The sequence below is a fragment of the Trichosurus vulpecula genome, chromosome 3, assembly GCF_011100635.1.
Source record: "Trichosurus vulpecula isolate mTriVul1 chromosome 3, mTriVul1.pri, whole genome shotgun sequence".
NCBI lineage: Eukaryota > Metazoa > Chordata > Mammalia > Diprotodontia > Phalangeridae > Trichosurus > Trichosurus vulpecula.
Window position 1 is genome coordinate 160313761 of NC_050575.1, and position 12124 is coordinate 160325884.

At 44.5% G+C, this 12124-nt stretch overlaps 1 protein-coding gene across 5 annotated transcripts in view; it reads right to left on the reverse strand.

Moving 5' to 3' along the window:
* The window catches only part of RGS3 (regulator of G protein signaling 3), a 173240-nt gene that overhangs the window by 131864 nt on the left and 29252 nt on the right, over positions 1-12124 (reverse strand). For 2 of the 5 annotated variants that reach the window (XM_036751250.1, XM_036751253.1), the window contains exon 8: positions 11780-11847. In XM_036751250.1, coding sequence (XP_036607145.1) covers positions 11780-11847 — 68 coding nt within the window. Of the gene's footprint in view, positions 1-1260; positions 1273-3978; positions 4092-11779; positions 11848-12124 lie in introns of those variants that run through there. The other 3 variants (XM_036751251.1, XM_036751256.1, XM_036751252.1) reach the window with 2 other exon arrangements.

A 12124-nucleotide genomic window follows, 5' to 3' on the forward strand; every position in this document is an offset into this window, starting at 1 on the left:
CAACTTGCCAACCAGCTCTCAGCCTGTGTGATCTCCCAATATTCCAACAAGTTGTACAAAGCAATTAGTAAATTCTCCAGGCTCACAAATTGCAACACTTGGCAAACGCTTCTGAACATGGTTTACAGGTCAAAACAACCACAATTTGGTTGTCAGGACACAAGCTAGAAGACCAACTATCCCTTTCTACACGTAGCAATATATCTCACCCTTCCAATCTATCCCCCTTCCAAAACCCAGCTTCTTCAACAGGGATGGAGCTAACTTCCTTAATTCTGCCTCCCTGCCCCGTAACCCCAGGCAGGGACTGGGGCTCAAAGAGCTAATGAAGGCTCAAACGGCACCCCTTACAGGGAGGCCTCACCAACAAGAAAGTGTGTGTCAATACACAAAGGGAGCCAAGACATAAAACCTTTACCGAACACCCCTTTATGTGCCCGCCCCTATGCTAAGTACTCTAGGAGACAGAAGTAGAAGATACAGTTCCTGGTCTCAAAAAGCTTAAAACCTAGCTTTGGAAACAAAACACACACACACACACACACACACACACACACACACACACACACAAACTTCCTTCACTTCCCACCCAGCTGTACTACTTTGCATTTCTCCCTTAGAGTCCTCCGACATCTCATCAGCAGGAACTTTCTGGCCTCAGCACACCCGTCTCATCAGTACCCTCTGCTCCTTTGCTGGAGGTAGCCCTGGCCAGAGCTAGCCATTTCTATTCTTCTCAGTTCTTCTCAGGGGGCTCCTCCTTTGAACTTTGTCAAGTCCCCTTTCCTTTCAGCTTCCTTTTGTGTGTCACCTCCTCCAACAGATTATAAGCTCCTTAAGAGCAGGGTCTGTTTTTCTTTTTCATATTAGTATCCCCAGCACTTAGCACAGTGCCTGGCACCTAGCAGTCATTTAACAAATGTTTACTGACTATCACACACAAACAGTCAAACAGCAATTTAAGGCTGTATAGAATTCACTGCCAAGTGAGCAATACCAACACAACCTATTGAAATTAATCAAAAGCAAAGATCAGCACAGACTGGAGGTTAGGGAATACAGTAAGAAGTTAAATGGGCTCTACACAGAATGGGTAGGAGGTTCCAGACAGATACAGAACTGGTAGAGCATTCTAGGCAAGTTGAGAAAACTGGCCTGCTTGAAGCATAAGGTGTATGTTAGAGGTAAAGTTGGCTAAGGGCCAAATTGTGGAGGGCCTTCGATGTGAGGCAGTCACACAAAGAAAAATTGGATCTTCACCTTGGGTAAAAGTTTTTCATTTGCACAGAGACTACCCCAAGGGCCAGAATGGATCAGGGCATCTGAAACAAACTAGTTGCCCTGAGTTTCCAAGACCTGTGGGGAGGCTCACTGGTTGGCCTTGTGCAGCAGCTCAGGAGCTCTGTTTCCTACCATCCCTGGAACTCAATTCAAAGCAAGTTTATAAAACAGGAAATCTGACAGACAAGAAGGGAGGGGTGGAATGATGGGGAACCCTAGTCCCATAAGAATTCTGGGAAAATACATAGCCAAGTCAGGAAAAAAAAAAAAGAAAAGAAAAAGAAAAACAAACTTCAGCAAAGAACACACACACACACACACACACACACACACACACACACACTTCCCACATCCAAGCTCTAAAGGCTAGCCCCGATAGATTCCAGAAGGTATGCACTGCACCACAGGACAAAAACATCCTGATATTGATGGGGATGAGGGGAATGGAAGAAAAAAAAAAAGATGGGAGTCAATTGGTTTTCACTAGGATCTGCATGCCAGAAGCAAAGTCTAATAGCCGTAGTACTCTGTTCTATCATACCTTAAGCTATAAAGGTAAAAAAAGAAGATATTAGGTCTTACTGTGTTTTTCTTGATATATCCTGACAATGTTAAAAATCCAAAAGAATTATTTTCATTGTCTAGGGAATACTGAGCATTAAAAATTCCCAAGTAGAAAATAATAATAATATACTTATACTCATATAGTACTTTGGTTTCTAAGCACATTTGTACCTATTATTCATGGGCTCACATCTCTAGATGTCAGAATCAGCCCTTATCTCTCACACCTTAATGTGTGACATTCCAACCACCTTAACATACTTACCATCTCCCTAGTGGGATTTAGCTACTCCCACCAACAGACCCTAGATCCAGAGCTGGAAAGAATATTTAAGATCATAGAATCCAAACCCCTCATTAAACAGCTGGACAAACTAAGGCCCAAAGAAGCAAGTGGCCTAGCCTAAGACCACAGGAAGAGCCATAACAGAACTGGCATGGCTTGGGCAAAGCTTCTACCCCCAGCAAAAAACCTATGAATATCTTCATGACTGAGTTCAAGGTCTTCCTCTCAATGATGCCCCATACCTCTTGCTCCCTGTTTTGTTTGTTACCAGTTAGTTTCCTTGCTTCAGCTTCCCAGGCCAATGTGCTCAGCTGGCTTCTAAATGCAAAGTCTGATTTCAGCTTTTGAGTATTCACCAGGTATGCCCATTCCCAGCCGTAACTTTGCCCAACTTTTCCTGGTTCCAAAATCCCACCCCATCTCTATGATTTACCCCTACACCCAATCCCCAAGCAATAAACCAACTCCCGATCTAATATTACGTCTACCATACCCTGCAGCCAGCCAACAGTACAGACACTTCTAGCCATGCTGATTGTCCAAGCAGCTCCAAGAATGGGTAGGGGCCAGAAGAGGGGTGAATGAGAGAGTGAGGAGCAGAACAAAAAGCCAAAAACTATTGATCAAAGTGGTGATGCAGAAAAGGTGGGAGCACTACTTCTGCCCAGATGCTAAAAGCACAAGCTGCATTAAAGGCCATGGACGCTCTCCAGCCCAGAGGCAGTACGCAACAGCTGGAAGTGCTGTTACCTGTTTTGCCCCCTGCCAAAGAAGCCACAGAGGATTCAAAGAACACAAGGCTGCCTCAGAGAGAAAGAAGTTGCTTTACCTAGATTCAGAGAGATACTCCTTGCTTTCACACAGTCACTGCCTTCTTTTTACAGAAAAAAAAAAAACAAACCCTTCATTCCCACCCCCATCTGTCCCCCAGACCCAAATATCTATCCTCTTAACTTCTATTGGGTCATATCTGCCTTCTAACCCTGGAATGTAAGGAGCTGCCTCTCACTCAGAAAAGCTCCAAGGTCCATCGATAATCTTGTAGTATCTTGGTCCATCCCAAAACAACTCTACTGGGGGAAGGAAAAAGATACCTCTCCTTCTTACTCCCTTGGGCAAGTGTTAAGTCACCTTATTCTCCGGGCCTCAGCTTTCTCATCTGCAATATGAGTGAAATGGACAAAGCCAGCTCTAAAATCCCTTCTAATTCTAAAGCCTATTATCCTAAATTCCCTCCATTCTTCTTAATAATAACATTTACATAGGCCTTTAAAGTTTGCAAAGCATTATTTCAACAAAGCTTCACAACAACCCAGTGAGGTAAGAGCTAGAGCCATTATTAGTGTCTTCCTCATCTTGTCAGATGAGGAAACTGAGGTTTACTATGGTTAAGTCCATGGTCACCAAACTAGGAATGCCAGAGGCAGGATTTGAGACCAGGTCAATCCTAATTCCAAGCCCAGTGTTTTTTCCACTACATCGCCCTGCATCACTCTCAGACCTGGAGCTGCTCCTAACGAAAAGTTCTTTTAAAATAACTTTAAAGGGTCAGGTAAAAGGGGGGGAAATGTAATTGTGGTTTTTAAAAAGAGAAACCTACTCAATGGTTAGGATCAAATGTGGATTTTCAAGATAAGAGATAACAGTGGGGAGAGAACAGAAGAAGGGAGATTCTTTGAATCCCTTGGAGGATCCCCAACCTCCGCTCCAAGTTCATCTCCAGTAGAAGATGAAGTGAGGGACACAGTGAGAGAAGGGGTAACACAGTAAGACTGAGTTCCAAACAAACAACCACTATCACCCCACCCCCAAGCTCTTACATTTCCAGAAATTGGGTTTCCACCCACCTGTCGATAACGCCTCTCGGAGCACACTTTGCAGAGCCCATTGAAGCGATTCATAGCTACAGGTCCCAACTCAGCTGTTGCCCCATGAAAACTCAATTCCCCAAAGCAGTAGGAGTCCTAGTCACCCTGGAGCACGACAGCTTGGACTGAGCCACAGTTAACTGGCATAACCGCCCATGGGAACCCAGCTCCACAGAAGAATGGCAGGAAATCACCTTTCACCTCCCCAAGCCCTGTCTAAGCTGTATGCCTCTTTACGATAAGCCAGAGAGCTTCCTGAAACCTCTGAATGACAAGGAAGAGAGAGTTTTTATATTAAAATTCCTGTCAACTATTTAGTATTCCCTAGCCCCTGCGCTATTGATGTCGCTTTTGTTCTGGCTGCATTCTTGAGCATGGAGCACTTTGTTATTGCAGTGTTCTCACAAACACTGCCTAGATGGGAAGCCCAGGCAGAAAACACAGTTCTCCTCTATTACCACCACTCCCCCTCCCTTCAATTTAGCACAGAGGCTGCCCAGACTGGGATAAGGAAGAAGAGTTGGGCTTGGGGAATCCAAGAAAGACTCACAGTTGTTTGTATTAGGACATCCCATCCTGTTTGTGTTAAACACAAAATACAATTGTGCAAAAGGGCTGCCCCCCAAGGGATCCAGAGCAAATAATAATATGTGCCTTCCTAACCCCAAAACTTGTATTTGTGTGAAATCTGCTCAAAATGAACACTGAGGGCAGCTTGGAACAGGAATAAAGAGAATAGTCACAAAAGGGCAACATGCAGACTTGAGGGATGGATAGGGAAAGGGGTCAGGGAGGTTTACCAGGAAGACACACCCAGTATAGTAGAAAGAACCCTGGACTTGGAATAAAGGGAGTCAGACTGAAGTCCTGGCTCTACCATAATAGGTGTGTGATTTTGGCAAACCAAATTCACTTCTCTGAGCATTAGCTTCTTCATCTGTGCAACCAGAACTTACTTCCAAAATCTGGGTACAATCTTTATACTACTTACCTCGAAGGGCTACTGTAAGTGAAACACTTTGTAAGGTACTGCATAAGTAGGAATTCACTCCAATCATTATGACATGATGACCAACACTAGCTTTTGGTGTCTCTTTGCCCCAGGCCTGACAGAGCTCCAGCGACAAAGTCCCCAAAGTTGCTTGGAGACCACCAAACCCTAGGTCCATCACCAGTTTTTTCCCAGAGACAATTCTGATGGGCCAAATAAAGGCAAGACAAATGAGACTGGTGGGCTTGCCACTAAAGCCCCAAGCCAGGCAGAAACAATCTAATTCTGCATAATGCACAAACATTTTCAAAGACATTCACTAGTCGTATTCATTCTTGTGTTAGGTTAGGATAGAGAAAAGAAAAATTATTCTGCACAATCCCTCCGTCAAAACTGGAGAAAAGGTTTTAGGTCCCAGCCCATCTAGACTAAGGACATCTGAGCTAATAAAGACTTGGCAAGTTATCTCTAATGTGAATAAGCTGCTACTTGGCACTGGCCCTGATCATCTTTCCCAAAGTTCCCTGAGCACCTTAGCTCTCCCAGTTCTGATCTCATTAGTCTAAACAAATACACCTGAGCTGGGGTCCGGGGTTGTCAGCATAGAGGCAACAGTACTAAGGACTCAAAGCCAAGGAGAAAGCCATTTCTTCCTATTGGAGTATTAGTCATGTTACTCATAAGATGCAGGAGGGGCGATTATGGTCAGAACAACAGAGAAGCGTGGCTCAGCCTCTGAAGTCCTGCTGCCATAAGTACCTGAATCATAAAATCAGCATTTAAAGCTGGAAAGGGCTTTAAATAGCCTTCCAGATGGTAGGTAATTAATAAATGTCTGCTGAATTGGACTATCCTAATCATAGCATCACAGAATTCAGAGTTGAAAATACCATTACAGATAATGGCGACCCTCTCCTTTCACAGAAATGGAAAATGAGGGCCTAAAGAGGGGAAGTGATTTGGACCTCCTCATGTAGCCAGTCAGTGGCAAAGCCAGGATCAGAGGATAAATCCCCTGACTTTCAGGCCAGAATTCTTTCCACCCCACCATCATGTCTCTCTGGGAGATAAACGTCATGGCCATCACTGGAAGCCAAAGAGGCAATGGTAGCAGTAGCAACCCAAGCCTGTCCCCCTGGTTGCAGCTCAGGGAGAGGAGGAAGGAATGGCCACCTGAGTGGACCGTCCCACTTCTGAAACACAAGCATCTCCAAACTACAAACAGACGTGGTGTCTCCCACCCAGACACAGTCCCAGAGGAAGCAAAATGAAAGGAAATTGAGAAGAGGCACAGAGCCAATTCCATTTCCATTAAAAACTGGGGACGTGGGCCAGTATTACAATCTACCTAAAGATCCCCCTACAGCAAGTCATCATCGTTGCCATCTTTGCTGGCTTTGTCACTAACCGGCTGTACTCAACCCAAGACAGAAGTAAAAGTCGGATCTTTTAGCTCCCAATCCAAAATGTGTTGGCTGGGACCACTACAAATTTATGTTGTGTAATTCCAACTAAGCCCTAACGCTACACACCAAATACTTTAATTCTTCCACAAATGACTCCCTATCTCATGCCCTAAAGCGTGTTTCAAAGCTTCTCTTCCCTCTTCAAGTTATCCACACCATCCCTATGCCCTCCCCTCTCAGAAGACCCGATTTATCTTCACGCTTCACTGAAAAAACTGAAGCCTCCTCCTTCTGCACGCAGGGCAGAACAGGTGGAATTGCTGAGGCGAGTTTGAAGGACAACTCCTTCCATGTGCTCAGACTCCAGATGACCACAGGCAGTATGGGAAGCTTTAGCACAAAAAAAAAATCCCCCTAACTCCTTTCTCTCTTAGGCCTAGATTTCTGCCTATATGTCTAGGGAGGGAGGAGGGCCCTCAGAGATGCCCTGCAACAGGGAGTTTAAAGAGCTGCTGCTGCTTCCATGCTGCTCTCCGGGTAACACTTCCACAGAGGCCCAGACTGTCTACCCTGGGAGCTTTCAGAGCCAGTTTTGACTGTGCAAAAGGAAGGGAGGGGAGAATAGGCCCTGGGTTTGTTTGTCTAGCAAAATCCTACAGTTTCAAACAAATGAGTTAAAATGTAGCCAAAGGAAAGCAGCCAAACGGAATTGAATGCTGATAAATCACTGGCCTTGTGAGTCCGATTTCCTATTGGGGTCCGGCGTTGTGTGGCTATTCCCCATTTTGGTTGATCGAACCAATCAAGGAGAGTTAAACTACATCAGAGGACACAACCCTAAATCCCAGGGCTGCTCCCATCTGAGGGCAGACAGCAGCACCCCTTAACAAAAGAGGTACCTAAATCAAAAGAGAAAACCTGCTCCTTAGCCTTACATAGCTATAGAACAGACAGCTCCTTATTCTACTTAAGCAGCTCCCCAAAGTTACAAACCAAAATCCCTCTTCATTCAGAATTCTTTGCAGGGGGGAAATAAAGTTTTCAGGCCTGGAGCCCAGGCTAAGTTTTTGCATTGCAACTACTCTGTGGGGTATCTCCTTTAGCCTGAGAACAGACTCAAGCAATATGGCTGCCAGCCAGATGTGTGTCACATCCAGCTGGGGCACTGGATCGTGGCCAGGCAGACCTGCTCTGGGGCAACACAGAGCCTGGCACCAGCATGTACCATGGAAAGGTGAATACGATGTCAGGTTCAAGGCCTGATGTCTCTACTTCTACCCAATCAGTTGGCCTCTAGAACTTGGCTGGAAGAGGCCCGAGGTCTCTGTGAGCTAAAGAAGAGACATCAAGAACCTATGGTTTGTAATACCAATGCCAACATCACCAAAATAGAAATCTTTAAGGTAAGTTGTATGACCTTGTCCAAGTCATTTAATTTCTCTGGCTTTAGTAGCCTCATCTCTAAAGTGGGTGTACCAGTTCACCTGAACACGGGATAGTGATTAAACCAGATCATTTTCAAGAGTCCTTCTCCTTGCTCTAATATTGAAGAGTCTAAGCTGTGGCTCTCACGCTCTCAGCACCAGTCCATTCACTCTGGGAATAGGACCAAAGAGAAGCAGTATATGTCCTAGCTCACCCCATTCATCCAAGTAGGCAGGGGGTGAGAGGCTCGCGTCTCTTTATTCAGTAGAGAAGAAATATTTATATCTAAAGTGAAGGGTGTTGCCCTCCCTTTTATGACTCCAGATGCACTCATTATTTTTATTATATACTTAGTGCTTTATGATACAGGGTGTCCCAAAAGTCTTGGTTCACTTTTGAACTTTAAGAGCTTATCTCTGCACCAAGACTTTTGGGACACCCTATATATGCTCTTATTGAAGCTAACTCTCATTATATATGCTCTTATGACTTGTGGCTTAATTTCCTGACTAGACTACAGAATCTCCTGGTAGGCCTATACTTCCTTTGTGCTTCTCGTAATGACAAGCATAGTGCTGAACACAAGCAAAGCCTCGCTAATGACCTACTGATTACTATGCTTCCAGTAACACATCATGCAAAAAAAAGAATTTCTGAAATCCTCCCCAGATCCCCACATCCCCTAGGTGGGCTTCTAGACACCTAACCAATAAAACACCATCCAGTCTCAGATCTAGGAACAACAAAATCAGCGGCGGCCAGCATCTTAAGGTATTTCACCGACTTGACCAGTAGAATAATAAGCCACTTCAACTCAGGAAGCCGCTACTTGCTGAGTCACCACCAACCATGTTGTGCTGTTAAAGCACTCCTTGGGAAATAGGGAAGAATGAAATCAGAGCCTCATGGAGGCTCTGGCTTTGGAGCTAGAGGGCCCTGAGAAATTATCCAGTCCAAACCTCCCACTTTACACAGGAAGAAATTGAGGCCCACAGATATCAGCGAATAGCAGAGCAGGGATTCAAATGCAGCTTCTCTGGCTTGCAGAATCACCAAATTACAGACTTAGAAGAAACCACTTAAGTCTATACCTAAAAAAAAAGAAACCCTCCTACAGCATACCCATATACCAGCACGCGTGCACGTGCGCGCCCACACACACACACACACACACACACACACACACAGAGGTTATCCAACCTTTTAGAGAGGGAGAACCCACTATGTCCTGTGGCCTGGACAATTCCAAATTTTGGACAGTTCTCACTGATATGCTCTGAAATTTCTACCCATTAATTCTAACTTTATCGTCTGGGGCCAGATGGAAACAAGATTAATCTCTCTTTTCCAAAAGAGCCTTTCAAGTATTTGATGACAGCTACCATACCCAGCCTCCAGGCTAAACATCCCCAGTTTCTTCAACTAACTGATCCCAACTTCCATATTTCTACTGTTGTTTATCCTTCGTTTTCGAAGAGGACCCATGACATCTTGGGGTGATGTCTTGACTTGAGCGTGAATCAGATTTAAGCGCTCCCAAACTAAGAGATGGCTTCACTTCTTCATTCTCCTTTATCCATCATATCCAACCAGTCACCAAGTCTTGCTGATTCTACCTTGCACAGGATCTCTCAGCTCTGCTCCCTTCTGTTCATTCTATTACCCTAATTCAGACCCTCCTCTCCTCTAGCCTGGACTATTGCAATAGCCTCCCCATTGGTCACCTCGTACAGAGGCCCTTTCCTGATCCACTACCTTTTTCTAGGGGCAAGGGCCTCCCACTTGAAATTACCTTATATTTATTTCCTATCTTATTTGTATTTGCTGTTATGCTTCATGCTATTTCCCTTGAAGGCAGAAACTCATTTTTGACTCTCTAACCCCAAATTCTGACACATGGGAAGTACTTAATAAATGCCTATTGGATAATTCAGAGAATGTGTACTCAAAGGTCCTTCATCATTCGGGTTACCTTCCCCTGAAATAAGACATAGCTAGTGAGAGGGAGTTTGAGCTGCCTCCAGATCAGTTCTCTATCCTTTCTTTCAGGGCTTATCTCCGGCTCCCAACTCCCCTTTTCAGCTTCTCAGTATATGTTGTGTTCCTCCATTAGAATTTAAACTCCTTAATCTGACCTCAGACACTTGATACACTTACTAGCTGTGTGACCTTGGGCAAGTCACTTAACCCCAATTGCCCAGCCAAAAAAAAAAACAAAGCAAAACAAAAAAAAAGAATTTAAACTCCTTGAGGTGAACAATAGTCTTTTTGTTTTTATTTATATTCCCAGCACTTAGTGCCTTGTCTGGCAGTACTAAGTGCTTAATAAATGCTTACTGACTCCACCTGACAACTCTGGAAGCTCTCCCTCCAGCTCTTCAATGTCCTTCCTCAAACGTGATGCCTAGGACTGAACATGAGATTTCAAATGTAGTCTAACCACCACAGACTGAGCAGGACTACTACCTCCTTACTCCTCAAAGTTATTTCTTAATGTAACCCAATAAAGCACTCACTTTTTTGGCTATACTATCATAATGTTGACTCATGTTGAGCTTGTAATCCACTAAAACCCTTTTTCTTATCTACCTACGCCTCTCCCCTCCCATCTTGTACTTTCAAAGTCAGTTTCTTGGACCCAAGTTTGCAACTCTATTGTTGTCATGGTTTTCCAGTTGTTTCAGACCTGTCCAACTCTTCATGACCCCCTTTTTGGGGTTTTCTTGGCAAAGATGCTGGAGTAGTTTGCCACTTCCTTCTCCAGCTCCTTTTACAGATAAGGAACTGAGGCAAATAGGGCTAAGTGACTTGCCCAGGGTCATAGAGCATCTGAGGCTGGATCTGAACTTAAGAAGATGAGTCTTCCTGATTCCAAAGCCCAGCACTCTATTCACTGCACAACCTAGCTAGCCCTAAGACTTTACCCCATGCCTACTAAATCCAGTGCTGTAATAAAACCAAGCTACCTCTCCAAGATGTGGAATAAATATCTTTCTCACATTACAACAAGCCATGTTTTTTGATACATAACACCGTATCCAGAACTTTAAGAATTGCCAGAATGGAACTTGACTATTTCCCACCAAGGCATGGATCATTCCCCCAAAAAGCAGCTCGGAGAAGCACCTAGTACAGGGCTAGCTCAGAGGCAGAGAACACAGGGGCAGAATCCTTGGTCTCAAATCTACTCCTTTGCACTAGAAATCCTCCATGTCACCAGCATTCTCTTTCATCAACAAGCTTCAAGTAGCAGCTGGTGTCATAGACTTGGCATGGATAGATGAGTTAGAGGCAATGGGGGGGGGGGGCGGCGCGGTGGGGCATGGATGGCAGCTCAAGGATCCTAGTAGCAGCAACAGCAGATTGAAAGGCTTAGAGGTTGGACAGTAGACAAAGGTCCTTGCAAAAGCCCTATGGACACAAAAATACTTTCAATTAATGCTTCAAGAATCTATGATTTGGTCAATGGAGCACAAACACAGATCACACAGAGTTGCCTCAAACTCCATTAACAATCCTCTAAGACAAAGTCTAGTGTTCCATGCTATCTCAAGTCTGGACTATTTGGAGTTTCCACTCCTCCTGGGAAGTAAATCTATCTAGGCCCCAAACATTGTCCCTGCTCCCAAATCTAGAAAAAGGTTTCTGAGCAAAGACTCAGTTGATGTCATATGTCGACTCCTAATCCTTAGATGTCTGGAACCAATCAGGTTTCAAACCACCTACTTTATAGAGCTTCACAGAGCTCTGTTTTAAGTGCTAGACATGGTACTTCAACAACCAAGAGCCAAAATTATGCAGGTTTCCTACTGAATTTCAGGTACCTTATAAGATGACTCAACCAGAGATAGATTAATGCTTGTCCAGCAAGCTACAAACAATGAAGCTCTGAGAAGTATTCTGATGGCTGACAGCTTTTCTCATTATCAGTTGGTACTCAAGTCTCCCACTCACCCACCTTGAATAACTGCATGTTTTCTGTGTCCACATGTTTCAATGCCAGCTCAGCCTCTTTAAATAATAGATCTAAAAGGCAACCAAGAGAAACAAGTCATCAATAGGGACATGCAACTAGTTCCCAGCTACTGTCTAGCCCTAGATCACTTAAGCAGTCTGCTCAAAAGGAGGGACCCCAAGAAAAGCTTCCTAGGGAAATACGTCCCCAGCGTGGCTGCACAGTCTACTTCTGCCCCCAAGCTTACATAGCAGATAGCCAACAACATCCTCTTCTACAAAGAAAACTTGATCAAGAGAAATAAAGGCCTCCTAGCCTCGCTGCCTAGGAAAGCTGCCCATCTGCCTG